Here is a 20,992-nt window from a genome sequence, read left to right as displayed (position 1 = left end):
GGGGTTTCCTCAGTGACTAGATACTGAGTGCTTCTCCTTCTTTTGTGCCATACTGAAAATCTTTTGTTTCTATTCATAGATAGCGCCAACTCCTGTCTTGTGGTAATGGTTTTTTTACACCTTCAAGTGGTTTCGATTGTTTGCAGTTGTCATTGATGGTTTTCCACTAAAAGTCTTGGAATTGAGCAAGGCTAAACAATTGAGCCTTGCATTACATCACCGGTTAAACAGGGCGGAGTGGCAATTCCCCTTATGGGCCATCACTGAGACACATTACCTCCTGGTGAGCAATTTTTACTCCAAGTCCTTAAAGCATATTTTCAATATTACCCTACATATATTTCACAATGATTATGAATCTTGACCAGCTACAAGCTTCCCGTAGATACCTTAGATGTTACTCCTTATAGATAAATATGCTGTAAGACATGTCTTTGGTGAAGTGAGTTTGTCAGGACTGAGGTAAAAGTTGTTTGTAAAGAACTGGAGATTTTTTTTGCTAAGGAGTCTCTGTGTCACGGGACCCAAGTCATTTTTGAAAATAGGACTAAGGCTTCTCAAGCTTTATCTACACAAACATTTTTGTCGGTCAGGGTGTGAAAAAAACACCCCTGATGGACAAACGTTTCAGACAAAAGCGCCAGTATGTACAGTGCTAGGTCAGTGGGAGACAGTCTCGTGCTGACATAGCTACCGCCACTCATTGGGGGTGGTTTGATTATGCCAATGGGAGAACTCTCTCCCCTTGGCGTAGAGTGGCTACACGGGAGACCTTAGAGCGGTGCAGTTGCAGCAGTACAGATGTTCCACTGTAAAGATCTATAGTGTAGACATAGCCTTAGTCACATCAGTGGTTTTGAAATTTTTACCCCTGGTCTATAGGGACTGATCTCTTTGCTGAAAGATTTTTGAGTCACCTTATAAAAGTGTACAGCAAGAATATGATTCTCTATTCTACAAGACACAGTTCTCTGATCTATAAAATGTGTGTTTAAAAAGAAAACCTCTAGAGATAGGTTATAATTGTCTATTCTACTGGCCTTTTCATAAAGCTGTGGCTTCACTACCTGGTATCCTGGGATGTGAACAGAAGGATCTCACAGATACTGTGTCCAGGTTTAGCATCTGTCAAAGCAGCTGACTGCAAATATATGTTTGGAGAAAGAAGCTGTAAACAAAGGAAACAGAGGCTGAAACTGACTACTCTTTTGAGGGACTTCCTTGTATAATGTAGGCCAGAATTTTAGGTGTTTAGTAATTTTTAAGAGATTATATAAAGTCTAGTATTAACAGAAACATTTTAAGAGGATTTTTGTTTTAAAAAAGTAAATGAAATTATTTCTTCATTCCTTCTGCGGTCATAGCAAATTGAGACATCATAGCTTTTTGGTAGTGCAGTCACTATTGCCAGCCCTAACTCTTCTACACTATGAGATTGGTTTAAAATCATAAAATTATTTTAAATGGGTCTTTATTTGCCCTCTTTTTGAGCCTTTAGTGATCACTTTTCCCACACTTTTCTCTACAACTAGGAGAACCAAAAACGTAATATTTTTAAATAAAAGCTGAGATTCTCGTGTAATCACCTGACTCCAGGAGCTGGGTCTTAAGAGTACCCATCAAATATTGCAAGATCATGAGAGCTGGCAAAACTGTGAAAGAAGTGTGAATTTCCACAGTATTCACCCCACTCCAGTGGGCCCAAACAATGCTTTCCACAGCATCGCTCAAATAAGAGCTTCACAGAGACATGGGGTACGAGCGGTGATGCTCCAGGGACTGCTTCATTGTAAGCACCTGATGGTCCAACCCTACTTCTGTTGAAGCAGCGCAAAGCTCCTATTGACTCCAAAGGCATCTGCATGATGTGTGCTGCTCTGATAAAAACATTCACATCTTTCAACACACGTGGCTGCCTGTAAGTGCTAGAGGATGGCACCAACTCATCCAGCGTAATTCACAGATCATGGAGAGGCCAGGAGAGAATCAGAGGTGGCATCTATTCCCTGCTTAACCTCTGCTTGCCTGTATCTTGATGTTACCAGTGTAACAGGCAAGAGGAGGGAAGGGGCATGGGAATTTTACATTTTTATTGCCGGCAGCTACCCAGGCGCAGCATGGAGGACTGTATTGTGTGTGCAAGTTTCCTGCTTTGAAGAGGATTCTCATTAGCCTGGCTCTTCGCAGCATTGGGGAATACTTGCGCAGAGGGGTCAATTTTCCAAGAATGTAAAGCTCAGGCAGTAACTGACTGTCCTGTTACTTTCTTGCCTCAAACATGCTTATGAAGAAGGACACTTATTTTTTATTTTTTGGCCTCAAGTTATCTTTCCTGGCTAGGCGAGAGCTATAGGATTACACAATAATTGCTATAGAATCCTATTAGTTTCACCCATATTAAATTCTGCGAGACATTTCCGTAAGGGCTGTTCTAGCAGAGCCGCTACCATTATGAGTCTCACTCAACACCCAAGGAAGACACTATGTATCCAAATCCTTCCCATGGGACAGTAAGCTTTTTCTGAGACAAAGCAAATCTGTTGGCAAATCCATCCTGGATGTGAGTGCACCAGCCTCACTGGAGTCCACCTAGGGTCAACACGCCTTCAAACAAACAGACACAAAACGTCGCTGCCGAACAGTCAGGATCCAGGGTCACTTTCTCTGAAAGTCTTTTAATGCTTTCCAGTGTATTGCAAGAAGTCAGCTGCACTCAACACATCAACACGACTCTGTTTAAAGAGGGGCAAATGGTAAAAAGTGCTATACCTTTTAATGCCTTGAGAAAAACCACATTTAGGGTGTGTGTGTGTGTGTGTGTGTGTGTGTGTGCGTGTCTAAAAAGCGCACCATAAAATATCCCAAATGACAAGCTGAAATGTGCTATTCTGGCCACAGGCCCTTTTTGTGCTGGGCTGAGAGATGTAAAACGATCATTAAACTGTTACTAGGAAACCAAAACTGACATTCTGCCCAGGGTACATCATATGTCATTGTTAATTCGCAGGGGGATGGTGCGGGAAGTAAGGTGGGGCAGATGGAGAGGAGCCATGCAAAGCAAATCGCAATGTCACTAAAAGCAGGGCACACAATGAGCCCCTCACTGCAAGGCCGTTGGTAGCTGAAGGGGTGACGCTTCCCCCTTTCCTAATTCGAGTGATCCCTGAGAAATCTCAGCATTCCAAGATCCTGTGAAGTGCTGAGCTTCTCGCGACATCAGGCGCTACTTCTCCAAGGACCCTCACTTGTCAAAGCTGGGGAAGGCCAAAGCACCTGGCGGGCGGCACCGGTTGCGTCTCGGACTATAGGTATGAGTTAATGAACGTATGCCCCAAAACAATTCCCCTCCCGCCTTTGGCTCTGCCGGTCTGCTCTTTTCCTGGCATCAGGGAGCGGGCTCCTCCTGCGTTTCCACTCAATGCACAGGGACAGAGGAGACAAGTATAGCAGAGAAGCACCATGCACACGCTATCAACACCTGCATGGCATAAGCCTAGGAAGAATTAGTGCACTGGGGTGATAGGGTCGGTCGGGAGTGTGACTAACTCGGGCTGGGATGTTGGCTCCCAAACCCTATTGAAATTCAATGGGAGCTGGGCACTTAACTTCCTTAGGCTCCTTGCAAAATCCCAGCCGATAAGCACTAAAATAATGTGCATTTTACTAATGAGAAGAAGAGACACAAAGCACTGGCCCCCAATCCACCTCTCTAAATGCTCCTTTCATATCCCTCCTCCACTCTCCTTTTCATGCTTTTGCTGCTCCACATACTCTCCCCACTCCTTGTGCATCCTTCCTTCCTTCCTTCAGATCTTGGCACTGTTTGGAGCTTTGACCATGCCCTGGTCCACAGGTGTAACGAGTCAGAACTGAATGATCTGTCCAACTGTAGCCCTCATTCACACTTACAGTTCTGGTGACTTCAGTGAGATTCTCACCCAAGTAAAGGGCACCGTGATTAGACGCTGACTGCAAACTCTGTGCATCAGGGACCATGCCTTCCTCTGCACCTTGGACTGGACCCAAAACAAAGGGACCACTCAGAAAACCATAATTAGTGATAATAAGTCAAGCATAGAGCCAGATTCCCCCTACAGCCACAGCTCTGCTATTCCAAGCTTTAGCCTCACGTAAGCAGGGACCTATGTGAAACAAGCGCCCAATAGGAATACGATTTAGAGCAACCAACTCATGTCAGATTTGTCTCAGTGAACACATCTACCTAAATGTGGGGTTAGTGCACTCTGCCACCAACCCCATAGCACTTGTGCTGGGGAACAGTGGCTCCCTTCTGGGATGGCAAGAGAGGATTAGTAGCCCCAGAAGTTTTGACAATGTCCCTTTAAGCTTTTGAATGAATGAAATTATGCTGTAAAGGGGCATTTTCAATGTCTGTGTGATGAAAGGGCCACAGCTAGTTATTTCTATTTATGTATGTGAGGGCCCAAGTTAAAAAGTTCAGATCCAGATTTGAGCTTCTCCAAATTCTAGGGGTGTCCGAGTTTGGTGATCAGGTTCATTTACAGGGAGGGACCTGCCACAGAATTTGGTTGTGCCTCTGCACTTCAGCATCCAGGTATCAGATCTTAGGCCCATCTGCTCAGAGAAGCAGCATCATCTAGTGAACAGGGCACCATGCAGAGCGTCTAGAGCACCTGGGTTCTCTGGGACTTCGGGCATGTCACTTTACTTCTGTGCGTTATTTGGAATCTGGCCACACAGCCACTGTGAACTGGGTTTTTGAAGTCTTACGATTGTCTCCGTGGAGAGTTATCACATGGCTAGCCAGGGTGTGAATCTAGGGTGCATTAGCCTGCCGTGCAGTCACTCTAATACAGCTCACTAAAAGCTCCATGATCACTTGGACATGCCCCCACTTCAGGCAGCAGTAGGTCAAAGTGCACTGTGGAACTCACAAGGTGCTGGAGCAGATTCGCACACCGAGTTAGAGCACAGCAAGCTACTGAGCTGTAGATTCACACCCAGGCGTGCCGCATGCTATCTTGCTGTTCAGACAAGCCCTTAGAGGTTTATAGAAGGAACAAGAGGGGCACAGAGGACATGGCCTCATCCAAAGTTCAGTGAAGTCTATAGGCTTTCAGTCGGTCTCTCTGGAGCTCAAGTCCAGCTGAGGCCCCTTGTGGAGATGAATCAGTCACAGTCTTAGTCTAGCTCCTGGCAGAGACCAGATCACTTTGAAACCACTGCAGTGTTTGCACCTCTCTACAGCACATTCACTCTCTGACAATGAAGGTCCAGAACAAAAAAGAGATGCAAAGCAAAGATGGGCCTCAACCAAAACCCAACACCTAGCACTTTGGGGTCTTCAAAATCCCACAGAGAATTTTGTAGCATTACCCCATCTCTACTAACTAGTTCAAAACAGATTTGTGGAAGTTCCTGAGAAAGCTGCACAGCATCTGGCAGGCTCCAGCCAGCCCCAATAATCCTGCATTTTCACACTCGCTCTCTGCATTTTTGCTATAAATAGAGATTTCATCTGACCACTCTCTCATTCATGGTCTCTCTCTATCAAATAGGGACAAGGAGTCCTATATTTATAACACACCTGGCATGCTTAGTTTTTAGAAGGAAGGAGTATAAGGTGTGTGGAGTCTCATGACTCGATCTCATGGAGTCTTAAATTAACCAGAAATCATTTGAATTTAGACCCATGTCTGAAGGTAGCCACAGCCATATTTTCTAATCCATTCTATTCAGCATCTTTTACTATGCCCCATCAATCGTGGAATCTGATCATCTCAAAACAACCCAAACAGCAACAATAATCCATGCTCTCTTAGGGATGGCACCAGAAGGATACATTTAAGTGGGGGGATGATGGAGAAGAAAGGATATGTTTATCACTTCTGCGTTTATGCAGCCTTGGAAAATCAGGCAGTTAATTCGAGACTGACTGGGGCACGTGGTTTTTCTAACTCAGACAGATTAATGGGCAAGAAGGTTGCCAGCTCCCCTTGCATCCTTTTTAAATGCACTTTTAAAAAGTCTGCTGATCACTCCATTGTCTCGGGAGATTTAACCAGGGAATTCTGGTGACAGCAGCAAGGAAAAACCAACAGACTTTGATTCTTCAGCGTGTGAAGGCATACTGGCAAAGGCAGAGCCCAACAGAGCCGCATGAGTGGGGAATCATGGGTCCAAGTGGGGACAAGGCCTCAGTTAGGCAACCAAAGTTAGCTCTCTGCTGATCTCATCGCTCCACTGGTAGTAACATGTCCTATAACACTTAGTAACACTCAGACACATTTGAGAGAGACAAAAGACATGCATCAAATATACACGCACAGAACAAATGTGCAAGGGGAGGGAGGGAGATGGTTTTGTATTATATTAACAACTCCACCAGTGGGAATCTAACTTTCATGTTCTCAGCCCAGGTGCCGGTGCTCAACAGTGTATTATTAATTGTCTTATCACAGTGTCTGGAAGTCCTAGTTATGGACTAGTTATGGACCAGAACCTCACTGTGCTAGGCACTATATAAACACAGAACACAAAGACAGTCCCTGCCCCAAGAACCTTACAATCTAAGTAGTGGGTAGGAAGGATTATCACTCCCCATCCCTGAAACTGGGAGTTAAACTGGGTTTCCTTAGGAAGATACAAGCTTGAATCTTTGCCAGCTAAGCTGCGAATCAAAGAGAAGTGCCGTATTTATTCAGCAAAGGAGGAACGCACATGACATTAGGACAGAAAATCTCTGCACACGACAGACGTTTGAAAGCCCTAGACTTATTTAATCAATTCACACGTGGTCAAACCAAAAGGGGCAAAAAAGCAGCCCAATGACAGGCATCTTTGAAAAGTTTAATTAAAACCCAACTCCTTCACGGGAGACATGATGTAGTCATCTAACACTGTCACATAAAAGGAAGCACTATCAGCACTTTTCATCACTCTCTGAGGCAGCATGGGCACAGAGCCAGGGCTCAGGGGACCTTCATTCTATTCCTGGCTTTACCACTGGCCTGCTGGGTGACCATTGGCAAGTCACTTTGTCCTTGGTGCTTGTTTTCCCTTCCACTCTGTCTGATTGAGCTTACATTCTAAAAATAGCAGTGCAGTCACAGCAACGTGAGCATTGGAAGGGTCTAGGCACCCCAAATACGTGCCTAGGGTCTCGGAGGGGATCGTACTCAGGTACGATTAAGCTAGCTCCTCCCATTTCTCACACTGATGCTGCTACACTATTTTTAGCACACTAGCTTGATAAGAGCTAGTATGGGTATGTCTCCTCCAGCTGCAATTCCACCTTCCAGATGTAGGACAGATGGACCCTTACAATAGTACCTTGAAGCCCCATCTCAGGGAGGATCCCCCTGATGCTAGGTGCTACGCATACATGTAAGAGTCAGTCCTTGCCCCAAGGAACTGACAGTTTAAATGAACGGTACAGAAGGGAATAACAATCCTTCCTCTTTTACTGTCAGAGGATGGGTTTAAGAGGTTATGCAGCTTGTCCCGTCACACTAGAAGTGTCGACTGCACCTACATTTCTGGACACCCGTTCCAGTGCTCGGTGTGTCTTCACTTCCAAGGTTTTCCTATCACAATTCTTTTCTATCCCCATCCTCACTGGTCTTGCTCGAAACATTTTGTCCTAAGTTTTCCCACACGTACTTTAGAGCTGGTTAGGGGAAAAAAACAAAACAAACTGATGGACCAAATCTCCTAAGTACTGGGACATTTCTCTTTTCAGAAGGGATCATAAAAAAAAATAAGTGTTTTTTTCGACTCCAGTTCATCATGGAGATTGCCAAGCTCTGCAACCAGACAATATGAAATGAACCAGAACACTAACATACAGTGTGCAGTTCAATGAAGCCAGAATGGGACTGCTGGATTCTTATGAGTATAAAAAGGACTATACCATAACAAGACGGGATACAGTAGATCAGGTATACCATACAGAAGCTTTTAGATGATGAAATGAGGACAGGGATCAATTGATTTCATAAATCTAATGAGACAAAATAAGTAGAATGGGTTTAAGAGTCAGGAGAGAAAATTTAGGTTAAGTGTGAAGTAAAACTTTAGAACTATACGAAAGGTTAGGGCAATTAAACAAGCCATCTAGGGAGGTTGTGATATGGCCATCTGTAGATATATTCAATGCTAGACTGGACAGCCATCTATCAGAGGTGATTTCAGAATGATCAAATCAAGTCAGCCGTGATAAAAAGGTGAGGGGGATACAGTGCCATGAATGACTAGCAGACTCACCGAAGTCCTTTAGGACAAAGAATGCTTTAATTTTTATCTGCAGGTTCCGGTGAAACAGACCATTGTGTTATCACCAGCATCTGGATCAATTCTGGATGAGAGCTCAGCCTCCATCATTTTCAGTGGCCCTTTCCCCATAAACGCTCTGCTGATTACGGCTCTCTGGGGCAGGTTGAAATGTTTATCATCACAGGACTCCAAAAGAAACTGCACACTAAAGGAAAATGACACGCCCCCTCCCCCAGTATTGAGCTTGCACTACTTAAACTCACTGGACCTTGCCATCTGCCCCACTCTACTGGCTTTCTGCAGTCAGCCATCTGGCTTACTGAAAATAAAACCCAGGGGGTGGAGGCAGGGAACTCAGCAATCTTTAGCTCCCTTAAAAGATTTGTTTTTTCTTATCCTCCTTTTCAACGATCAGTACAATTTTTATGAACTGTTGTTGCAAATAATTATCTTTCTCAATCTTCTGAATGGGTTGCCCCCAGATCCCCGGCAGGCAATTCTGTGTTAGAAAAAATATGCTACTCGGAATCTCAAATGTGAAAGTACAACATGTGTGCATCAAGGCATGAACATTCTTTACACGCACAAGTTTCCCCATAGCAAATGCGACTTGCATTGAAAGAAACGTCCTGTTTGCACAATGTATGTAACCACACTGTCACAGTTCTATTGATTTATATTGGTCAGGGATTTTTCTTTTGCTATAGAATGTTGGTGTTGCTCTTACAGTAATTACAGTAATAATGTAACAATTCTATGGCCATTGAGTTGTCAGTATGCTGCATGCTCTGGTTTCTTGGAGCTTTGTAGAGAAAACGCGGCTGGAACTCAGATCCTCTTACTGAAAAAGCACAAGATTTTATCATGTAAGCAAGAACAGGAAAAGTTTAAATTTCACAGAACATAAATTCTGAAAACTTTTGATTTGGAAATATCAAAATGCTTCATTTCAACATTTTTTATCACATTCCAGAAATTTAAATTTTTGTTTTGGTTTATTGAACTGAACTGAAAAAGTCTTTGTTTCAGGTCAGTTCAACATTAAATCACATTCTTCAGAGTGGTGTGTTGCCTCATGGGAGTTGTAGTTTGGGAGCTGGATACCCTATTCTTGCCTATGGGCCAGGCTCTGCCAGCTAGACTACATCTCCCATGATGCACCCAGATTCATGCATCTCCCATGATGAACTACACAGCTCGGTCAGAGGGAAATCCTCATTCCATTATGGGACATGTAGTCCTCTGGGGTGCCTGGCCCTGGGAGGGAATGGGAGCCTGAACTACAACTCCTGTGAGGCAACGTGCTGATGTGGAAACAGTGTAATTTTTTTTAACTGCTTTGAAACTAAACATTTTGAATAAGTTCATCAAAATTAAATATTCTGATTTAGGTCAAACTAAATATTTTGTACTGGCAAAATTGAAATTTTCCCATGACAAATTTTGATTTTGTGGAAACTGCATTTTTGGTCAGAAAATATTTCTGATGGAACAGGCCCAACCAGCTCTACTCCTAACCCTCTCAAATACATAAAAGAACCTGTGGACCAAACCCTGCTCACTTCACTCACACAAGGAGTAGCACTAAATTCCTGGCCTGACTGCAGTCAATGGGAGTTTTTCCATTAACTTCAGTGGAGCCCCGATTTGACCCAATAGGACCATTCGGCCCCATGTACGTATTGATTCATTCAAATATTAGGTTTGTCCCATTATCCCTCATGCAATTCCACTTGTGTACACTAGAGGAATTAAAGGTGAGATTTTCAGAAGCACTCAACACTGGCCTAACTCTGCTTCCTTTTAATGACAAAACTCCAGTGGGAGCAGCCAACTCAGTTTATTTACGATGCATACAAATGCTCTGTGTTACATTCCTCTTCAGTGGCTATCCATCACAGGCTGTATCCTACCATGCTGAAGTTAACAAGGATAATTTGGCTCCATTATTGATGGAAGTTTTGACAGTGATTTTCAGAACAGGGCTACAACCCATTTTTAAAATAGTTAAGAGGGGGAAAATAATCTGTCCAATAACTTGCAGTAAAATCAAGTCTGTGTAGCTAACTGGGAGGACACACAGAGCAGCAAAAAGCAACAAAAGGTTTACAAAGTAGATAAGATTGTTACATGCAGTTTCACTGTTCAATAGTGGTTGTACTTCCTAGAATTGGATCCTTTTACAGCTTGCTGTGAAAACCTTTTCCTAGCACCTAAGACGTGTTTAAGGATGGGCTCATACCTTCCCATGGATGCTGGATGCTAAATGATATCAACACAAAGAGGTTAGGAATATTGAATCATTCCCAGCTCATGAATGATCTCTTTATTTAGCTTTAGGAGACTGGGAGCAACAGAAGAGAGAGTTTTTTCATGCTTTCCTGGACTTGCAGCATTATTGCACAGTGTATGGTATCGTGCATCTCAAATAAAAGTCTCCTCGTGGAAGACAGAGAATGAGAGACCACTACTAATGGATCGCACTGCCCCGGCCACCTACCCTGGAGAAATAGCACGAACACTGAGAACATTCCTAAGGGTACGTCTACACGGCAGCTGGAGGTGACATGCCCAGATCGGATACATGTGCATGCACTGGGTTTGATCAATAGGATTGTACTCAGGCAGCTAGCCTTAGCCATTGGCTGTGCTGCTGCACTACAGGGCTATTTTTAGCACTCCAGCTCAATCAAATCTAGTGCACATACATCTATGGCGCTGGAAATTACATCTCCCACTACAGGGCAGATGTACCCCACGTGGGTAATCTCATAGTTTTCCATCACTAGGAATTTACTGAGCTCACATTCTAATGAGTTCCTTAGGCACTGCAGTACATTTTACAATATTGGGTATGTCTTTGGGAGCTCCTATCTGATACACACACAGCTGAAGAACGTAAACTCCTAACAGGGGGAGTGTAAAACACCAACAGACTTTGGGATCTGAACTTAAATTTTATTTATTTATTTTTGCATATGGGTCCTTCTCTAACGGATCTGAACACTCACAAACTTTGTGGCCTCGATCTCAAGAGGAGGAGAGAAATGTGGGGTTACAAAATGCAAAGAAGATGGGACAGAAGGAGAGGAGCCTTGTTTTCATTGAAAGACAATGTGAGTTAGTTTCCTAAGTACCTGAGTTACTTTTGAAAATATGAATCAGGCTATTAAGTCACTAAAGCACTTCAGAAAAGTTTGCCCTTGATCTCTTTGTGCCTCAGTTCCCACTTATTAAAATGGGACTAATGCACTTCTTATCTCACAGGTGTGTTGTGAGGATAAAATGCATTAATAATCTATCCATTATTCAGGTAACATGGCAACGGGGATTATAGAAGGACAAATACAGACAGAAAGGAACGGTCACATCCTAGAAGCTGCAGAGACCAGCACCAAAGTAGTTAAAGGTGTGAATTCTTTTTTTTTTTTTTTTAAACGTATAATGACCTGCCTTGTTATAGAGCACGCTAGTCTGAAACATTTATTTTAAGGAAAATATTGCCTGCCTACACCGCCTGGATCAGAGCCAGCTGCAATAGCTTAATCAGTTTCACAAACACCAGGAAGTCACACAAATGTTTCTCCCAATTAAATACATGCATATGGCTGAGAATCAGGGATTTAAAAACCCAATATTCAAATGATTTGAAGACCATTCAGAGGGGAAAAGTATTATTTTTGAAAGGATCCCTTTATAAGTGAAAATGTATGAAATTATCACTGCTAGGACCAGACCACAAGTTAGGAACTCAAATATACTCCATTCCATATCACAATAATGTATGATTTATTTTTGTAATAACTGAAGCCATAAGGAACTCATTGGATTAAGGAGCTTTATTATTTATGTTGTGGAACAATTATATTTAGCTGTCTAAAGCCATATATGTACCATGCAAACTTTCTCCCCATCTGAAATGGATTGCACATTATTCAAATCCTCCTGGTCCCACTGAAGTCAATGGGAATTTTGCCATCAACTTCAGTCGGGCCACTCTCTATGATTTGGTTCAAGGTTGTTTAAAAGTCTTCAATATTGTCACAACAGCAGAAACAGACACACGCACACCAGAGATAAAGATAGAAAGAGACACCCCAAAGGCATTCCATAACACGCCGTACGATCAGAAATAAACCCCATTAATCATGTCTTTGAAGCCCTAAAAAGACTGGCTGGCATTTTCAGCGTAGCCTAAGGGAGTTAGATACCCAACTGTCATATAACAGTACTCATTGGCGCCTGTGAAAATCTCAATTTAGGTGAACGTGCTATTATTGAACTAGAAGATCAGCATCCACATTTCAGTTGTACACTGGTGACAACATAACGAAGGGTGTCTCCTATCTCCAGTCACGAAGAGTGAAAATCACCTATCAGCGAGCTCTGAAGCTAGGAATCCCACACACACGTCACTGAAGGCACTAGCCAGGGACTTTTGAAACCTGCTTTTCTGGCCTCCAGCAACCCACTCAGTCTTTCTGTGCCACTGTTCCCCATCTGTAAATTGGAACATGAATACTTCCTTTCTCCCTGCCTTGTCTATTTAGATTCTCTCTTCAGTATACACACAGTGAAGATTTTGTTCAGGGTCTCTAGTAGAAAGATTCACTGTCCCCTCTCTCCTGTTCCCCACTGGACCCCATTACATTTTCTCCATCTCTTGTTTTTCCAGTATGCCCATTTCCCAAGTGTCTGACCTTCTAAACTGTGCGCTCAGGGACAGTGTATTTTTGCAAACTGTACAGTGCTAAGTGCATTGTTGGGATTAAACAGTGCACATGATACGCAGTTTCCAGAATTATGCTCTGCACAAGACCTTCTTGTGTGGATTATCAACTGATCTGTAATCTCCAAACTACCTGCTGCTGTCATCAGCAGGAGACTCTTGTAGGCGAAGTACTCACTTCTCTGAGCTACTCCCAACTCGAACAATCAGGGGAATCACATGCAGCCCCTATGTATTTAAAAGGGGATTTAGTGGTATGGAAGGAATCTTCATAGCCTTAGCCTCCAATCACCCTGCACTGAGCTCTGTTAACATTGATGTCTCCCAGCGCTCCGCAGGGTGTGGGGAAGAGGAAGTCAGACTATTGTAACAGTGCAAACATTTTTTGGCAAGAACATCACTCAGATCCCAGCTGTCATCTTTTAGCATTCCTTGCTAAAACTGAATTGCAACTTTTTGTTTGTTTGTTTTTTCCACAGACACTTACTCAGCCAGTTCCTCCAAACTCCGATAGACGTCGTCATCATTCTCTGTGGTCTCCTCTGAAGGGAAGGGTCTGGAAGAAAAGAGAGAAACGGCGTTATTGGTAATGCTGACCTCTTGCATATACAATCATTATTTGCTGCAGCCCTCATGAATTCAGATGAGCCCATCAGGCCAAGGAGGGGCTGCTTTGGAACAAAATCATTCATCAGCATTACACTTATTTCTATTGCCAATGGGGACTGATTGTGGATCTGCTTCTGATAAGATCTCTTCTCAGTTTCAGCTTGGGTTCTAAGGCTGTGGCTGCAGTAGGAAATTAGGTCATGCTAGAGTACGACATCAAGGAGACCCATTAACGAGTGCAGCATTAAACATGACTCTGCAGTAAGTGGAGACATTGCACGTTATGGCTGCAGGCCATGGTTAACCGCAGGATTCATCCATCACCCAATATCAGACATGATTTGTCCCTGTCTACAAGGGTTTCAAAAAGTCATGGTTAACATTGTGTTAGTTCACGTGATTCTCTAAGGTTTTGCTTTCACACGACCAAATTTCCTGTTGAATATGAGCCCCCTGGTGCCTATGACAATACATGCATCTGTGATTACAGGGAAAGATTTTGTTGGCACTTTGGGTCTTGGCCATCTTGGACTAAGATTTATCGATGTGTTGCTAGAACATGGTAGCTAACACATGCTAACTAACACTCTCTAAAACCCTAGTGTAGACAAGGCAGCGGAAACCAGGCTCCAACAAAACTAAATTTTTTTTGTTTTTTTGCCGGGAAGCACCACCCCAGACACTAGGCTTGATCCTCTGTGGCCTTCCATCTCATGTGGTCATTTATACCTGATAGCAACTGGGTGTTAAAGGCTAACAAATCACAACTCTCCTTTCATGAACACTGGTGAGAGCATTTTTGTTGCAATTATTTATTATGTTATATTGCGGTATGTTATATTCTGATTGTACCCAGAAGTCTCGGTCTTGAACCAAAACTCCATTGTGCTAGTTTCTGTACAAACACACCTTTGGTTTTGCAAACACAATTTTAAATCCCCTGTGGCCATGCTTAGCACAGGTGGAACTGACTACAACAGAAGATGCAGGGAACTGAAGAATCAAGCAGGGGTGCTGGAACCAGGAGTACTGGGGGAGTGGCAGCACTGCCTGGTGTGAAGTGGCTTCCATCATATACAGGGTTTTGTTCAATGGCTTTCAGCACCCCCAGTATAAAACTTATTCCAAGGCCACTGGAATCTGGTCCAGTATCTGGGTGCCCCATCACACTAGAGTTACCACACGGAATTGGTCCAGCCATAATGGCTTCCATCTGCAAAGAACAGACATGTCTTCAAGTACAATCCTGGTGAAAAATGGTCTTATTTACTTAAAACAATAACAGCCCAATCGCTTTAACAAACTAAAAACCCAGGAGGTGGGTGAAATGAACACCAAAAAAAATTCCTTGGCTCATTCTGAAGCGATAATCAAATAATATATGGAGGAGATGAAAAGTACTGCTTTAATTAAACCCAATATATTATTGCTGGCACAGGCCTCAGTGGGCTAATGTGCTGGTAGGGATGGAAGCCTCTAGTTACTAAGGATTTCTTGTAGAGGGCCTTGCCCATCTTCCATAGTCAGGCTTGCACTTCACTCCAGATGGCCAAGCTGTGCTTCCCCAGATTGTGATCACAATGACCTCTGCTCAGAGCTGGCTGGATGAAATTAAATAATTAAATAAAAGCAGAGGGATATCAAAGCTGATCTGTTCCCCATCGTCGTCTCTTTGTGACACTGCTGTCAACAAAAATTACAGCAGAGGGAGTGCAGGAATTAAAAGAGAGAGAGGAATAAGATGCACGGAAAGGATCCATGAACTGAGAGTGCAAGTGGTAGAGGACTTGTTCATAGCACTGTCTAGCTAACAGTGATACTGCATCTGATGTTTATGTTGTGGGTGAGCAAAATTGGATACAGTTGAACTTATAACCACACCCAAGTGTAATTTCCTCCTTCTCCAGTTTCATGATAGATTGATTCGTATGAAAGATTTAATACATCGGCCAGCTAGCCCCAGATTTTGCTATTCTTGGATCAGTTCTATAGCACTAACCCATCTCCCGCTTTGCCTTACTTCTCTCCTCCCATGGCAATCACATCAGACTGCGTAAGTGTTTCTTAACAGGGCTCAAATCTGCAGTTAGTTTGGTTCAAAATAATACAGCAACAACTCATTGAACCAAAAAGGGAATGGATCACCGCTGCCCACTGAGCTGCAGAAATCGGCTCAAACTGGGTAAATGGTATCATGTGCTGTGAGATTTGCATTCATGATGCAAACACATGGGAACTTAAGAATATCAGTTGAGACAGTGACTTCTACCAGGCCTACTCACAAAAAAAGCAACTAGGGAGCCCGGCAATGGTGGATGGGGGTGGGACAAGATTGTTGCCAACTATCATGATTTTATCATAAGTCGTGGGACATTTGTGGTGATAGTTTCTAGCTCTCGTGGTTGCAGAGAAAAGCCTGAAAACATGAAGCAAGTGCACCCTAAAAGCTCAGAAGACAAAGAAAAAGAACCCGCAGTGTGTTCTCTGATCTTAAAAATCTCATGACTTTTAGGGGTGATTCATGATTTTTGAACACTTGAGGCTGGCAATACCGAGGATCTGTGGTTTTCATTTTATCAACACATATTTGAGTGTGTGTGTTTCTTGTTTCCTGCTGCACCCAGGGGGCAGTGACTAATACAAAAGACACGAGAACCTCAGACAAATCAATTCTGTGCAAGTCACCAGCTACTAATGCACTCAGCTAAAGAGATCATGAAAACTGGCATCACATTCTGCTTGAGACAATGAAAACAGAGGAGGTTAAGAAAGCAGGTCATTATGCAGCAGGGCTAGACTGATTTCAAGGGAGGGAAAAAGAGCCTCTCCCTATACTAGGGGAGCACAGAATTCACACACCCAGGGTGAAATGCACCCCGTGCAAAGGTCAAGCATGAGACCTACATAGCAGTGAAGTTCCATTTGTGCTCTCAGTGGGACTTAAGTAGTGAACAATTCTAGAGCACAAGGATAAATTTGACTAGTTGAGGAAAAACCTATACAGAAGCTATAATCATATTTAACTCCGTTGCTGGGACGCTGTGTGGCTTAACATTTCTTTAAGTGCTTTGAGGTCCTTGGGTAAGGTGCTAGAGACCCACAGCTTTGTTTGATGCCATTAAATGTTTACCATAACTTTAAATCCTCCATGACTGAAATCTTAAAACTTAATAGAAACCAAAGAAACAAATCAAGGAAACTGATTAACCAATCCCATAGTGCCTCATTGTATCCTGTCCTCCTACTTTCATTTACATACAGACTGCTTGACAACAGAAGTGCTAGTAGTAACTACTGTGCTAGAAGGTACAGCACCAGACTGGGAATCAGGACACCTGGGCTCCATTCTCAGCTCCGTCACTTTCATCCTGGGCAAGTCATTTAACATCTCCGTGACTCAGTTTCCTCATCTGAAAAATGGGATAGTGATATTGTAACAGGCTGGCAGTATTGACTAGAAACAGCTTACTCTTCTAGCAAGTGTTGATCCTCTTGGAAAAGGTTACTACTCGCTCAGTGTGGAAGGTTATGTGTTACACCACAGGGACATAAGGGAACTGAGACTGTCTATGGTGTGGGAGAAATGACCTAGGGCATGGACTGAGCAGTCCTGGGGGAGGACCCCACAGAACAACCTATCCTGGAGAGAAGATTTAAGCTGATCTTTATTTTACATTATTGTTAATATCCCAGTGGATAAGCTTCGACTTTACATGTTGTGCATTTATAAAGCAGGCTGGAAAACAATCTGGCTCCTCCATCAAGTGCTTTGAGATGCATAGATAGAATGTGCTACATCAGTGGTAAGTATTGTTCTTTGATTGCAAAGTCTTCTGGGCAGGGACCTTGTTCACATACATGTTCTAGCACAGTGTTGATGCAATATGAACAACCACCTGCATTCACCATATTGCTTGATTGGAAATAAATAAATAAATAAAATAAAAAATAAAGGAGCAATGAAAGGTCATGTTTGTTTTAAATGGTGCTTGTTTAGAAAGAACACTGAAACCAATCCACTCATACCCAGCTTTCCCTCTTTTGAATACAACTTTTGCTTTTAATCTCTTAAATTGTTTGCTTCCCTCTCTACTGTTCAGCCTGGCAGGAAGCAAGGAGATAAAAACAGTTATTAAGAATAATAAAGTCACACGTTTCTAACTGGAAATCTAGGCTATAGGTTCAGTCAATTCCTGTGATGTACCTCCCTGACCCCAGAGGCTGTGGCTAAGGTAAGAAAATGGCAAAGAAAAAATATGTTCATATTTTTAGGAAAGGGTTTGGTTTTTTTTACAGACTTCAGTATAACATGCTCTCCCAGCTGTTTCACCTTGACTGTGGGAAAAACACAAAAGTAAAAGGCAGGTCTGGGACTCAGGGTCTCTCTCTCTGCAGCGCCAGCTGCTTCAAGGATAACTACAGAAATGAAGAGTGAAATTCAAGGGGAAACCACAATGCGGAGATTACAAAAATAATCTTTAGAGTCTGGTGAGGAAGGATGGTTGTTGTGGTTAAGGCTGGGATTTGGGAGACCTTGGTTCTGTTCTCAGCTCTGTCACAATATCTGTGTAACCTACAGCTAGTCCCCAAGACTCCAATCCTGCAGCACACAAGCAAATTGGGGCACCTGAATACAGCCTCATTCAATTATTTCAGGGGGGGCTCCCCAGGAGTGCAGCAATTCACCTGCACGAATCAATTGCAGGAACAGGGCTTTACTCTTTCTGTGCCGCATTTTCCCCATCTATAAAATAGGAACAATAGTCCTTCGTCTCTCCAACCCTTTGCTTCGTCAATTTGCACTGTAAGCTCTCTGGGGCAGGGACTGTCTCTTACTGTGTTTGTACAGTGCCTAGTACAAAGGGGCCCTGATCTTGACTGGGGCTTTAGGCAATACTTTACTACTGATTTATTATTAATTATTATTATTAATAATAATAAAAAAATAAGATGATTATCTAAACCATCTCCCTATTCTATATTCAATTTTACCTTACACACCGTTTTTCCCCCTCACTTCGCACAGAAAAAAGTACATTTCTGCATCCCATGAGATGATAAGAAGAAACCATTCTCTCAGGAAGAATTTTTTTGCTAACGTTTTTCATAGCATTTTCTTTCTGCAGATTCAGTGTTTGGTGACATGTTTCCGAGCACACGTTGTTTATCTAGCCAAGCCGTTTGGTTTTAGTTTATCTACTAGCCCACATGCTATCAGGCCTGAACTGAGACTTAAGAGTCATAGGCATTAGAGAGTGAAAACAACCCATTAGGTCATCTCAGTCCCTGCTTACCAAGCCAATACAGTCTTGTTCCCTCTAAATTACCTACTTCTACTTCCACAGGAGCAGGACTGAACTCAACACACAGACAGCTGCATTGTAAAATCAGTGGGGAAGATTCAGTCATCAGCAAATTCAAGAGGAAGGCTGGCCCAGTGGGGAGGACAACAGCCTAGGACATGGAAGAACCCAGGTTCACTTTTCTGCCTTGTCACAGCAGTCTTGTGTAATCTTGGGCAAGTCACTTCGTCTCTCTCTGCCTTTGCTGCCCATCTGCACAATGCCATGTTATAAGGCACTCAGACACCACAGCAATGGATGCCACTAAGGCACCAAAGATAGATGAGCAAAGAACGAATCAAATGGGTCAAATGTTAAACAAGATTTTTTGAAGCATTTAAGGTAGACGAACACACTAACGAATGTGCTAAAAGGAGGTAGACCCTTAGCAACGCTAGACGAGGGGCAGCCTTTGTTGTGTCCCAGCCTTTGAAGGAGGAAGCCAAGTGAAGTGCATGCATCAGTGCTGTTCATTCAACTCTTACAGCACTTTCTTGTTTTCCCTGCTTTCCATTAGATCACCTTCCAGGGACATTTGATCAGGTTCCCTTCCATAAGAGCTCATGTCTTGTCCCTAGGAAGCTAAGTTTTCCACTTGAGCTAGCCGGAGCAACAGATTTTATGTCTCTGTGAAAAGAGAGAGTCCCTCTCTCATTTGTGTCCCATGATGATACACGGGTCAATGCTACACTACAAAAAAACACACTAAGTGAACTTTGAACCTAACCGTTCCTGGCTAACATATGCAGTCTGGGGGTTAGTTTCTGGTTAACATTCGTATTTAGATACTCTGAGACAGTCTCTTATTTGGCATTAGTCCATATGGAGCAGCATTGTGTTATCTAAAATATTGGGATCAACCTTGCTTTAATACAGAAATGAGACCAAATCATAAAGTTCAGATCCAACTGTGAACTCCCCCACAGTTCAGAGAGGCGTTCAGAGCTAGTGTAGCGACTTGGGCCTGTCTCTATTTTATTATTTAGTTCACTTTTTTCCCCCCTTCCCTTTCTTTAAAGGGCACTAAAAGCTGACAATTCCCCTGGGGGCAAAAATCCTTAAAATTGCCAAGTATTACAATTTCAGAGTCAATACCAGATGTATGCACACCCTGGAAAGATCTTCAAAGGGACCTGGGAGAGCTAGAACCCTGATCCCACTGAAATTCAAAGGGAGGTGTACCCCTCACTCCCTTTGGAAATTCCAGGCCAAATCCTAACAGGAAAGCCAAGTAATGTTCTTTCTTATCTGAAGAGAATGAACGTATTCAATTACCAGCAGTCAAAGGACAGGTTCAGAGAAAGAACATGCTGCTGCTGCGCAGGGTCGGTGACTTGCTATTGAGCCTTGGACCAGCACCAAGCCAGCTCTCGCACAACAAGCCGTCGGCACTAGAAAGGAATGTTGTTCAGTGCTGGGAATGTCAGCTTGCCAAAGACAGACATCTTGTTTGTTTCCTGCCTTGGTGGCTCAGGAGATACACTGGACAGTCACATCATTCTGATTACTAACTTGCTTTGCAACACTCCTTCCAAAACATACTTAGATTCCAGCCAGGATGATTTCAGCAGCCACAACCTAGGCCTGAAATTAATTTCTCTAGCTGAATCCTATGAAGACAGTTTGAAATGAAGCTTTCAGACAAGGCATTAGGGCCTCATTGTACTTTCTCGCTAGTGGGAGAATTTCAGTGAAATTGGTCCCAATTTAAACTCACTAATGTGAGAGAAGGGTCAGGCTCTTAGAGTGAGATTTTCAAAAGCTCCCCACTGGTTTGAAATGGGACTTCTGCAACTCACTCTCTCAGGCATCTCTGAAAAACTCCACTCTACTTTCTCCATCTCCTGGTTTGTGAGATGTTAACTACTAAAACCATGTCAGAAATGAAATGAGCGAGAAAAGCAAATCAGCAACAGATGAGGCATTTTAAGGCCTGATAACTCATGACCTATCAGGCACTTGCATATAACAGTCAAATGGTTTGAGGGGAAAGTAAAGTTTTCTAAGCAGCAGCCCTGGAACAGGGATCTAAGTCTGTTTGTTTCCAAAACTGCAG

The 20,992-nt window shown here is 43.1% G+C and overlaps 1 protein-coding gene across 4 annotated transcripts in view; it reads right to left on the bottom strand.

Moving 5' to 3' along the window:
* Positions 1-20,992, bottom strand: part of VAV2 (vav guanine nucleotide exchange factor 2) — a 284,485-nt gene that overhangs the window by 68,577 nt on the left and 194,916 nt on the right. For all 4 annotated transcript variants that reach the window (XM_067541859.1, XM_067541857.1, XM_067541856.1 and 1 more), the window contains one exon: positions 13,473-13,541. In XM_067541859.1, the coding sequence (XP_067397960.1) occupies positions 13,473-13,541 (69 nt within the window). The remainder of the gene's footprint in view (positions 1-13,472; positions 13,542-20,992) is intronic.

Source organism: Emydura macquarii, unplaced genomic scaffold (assembly GCF_026122565.2).
Source record: "Emydura macquarii macquarii isolate MOO-44397 ecotype Brisbane River unplaced genomic scaffold, CSIRO-AGI_Emac_v2 contig_691, whole genome shotgun sequence".
NCBI classification, from domain to species: Eukaryota; Metazoa; Chordata; order Testudines; family Chelidae; genus Emydura; species Emydura macquarii.
Note: the sequence above shows the minus strand (reverse complement) of the source record. Positions and strands in the feature narration are given on the sequence as shown.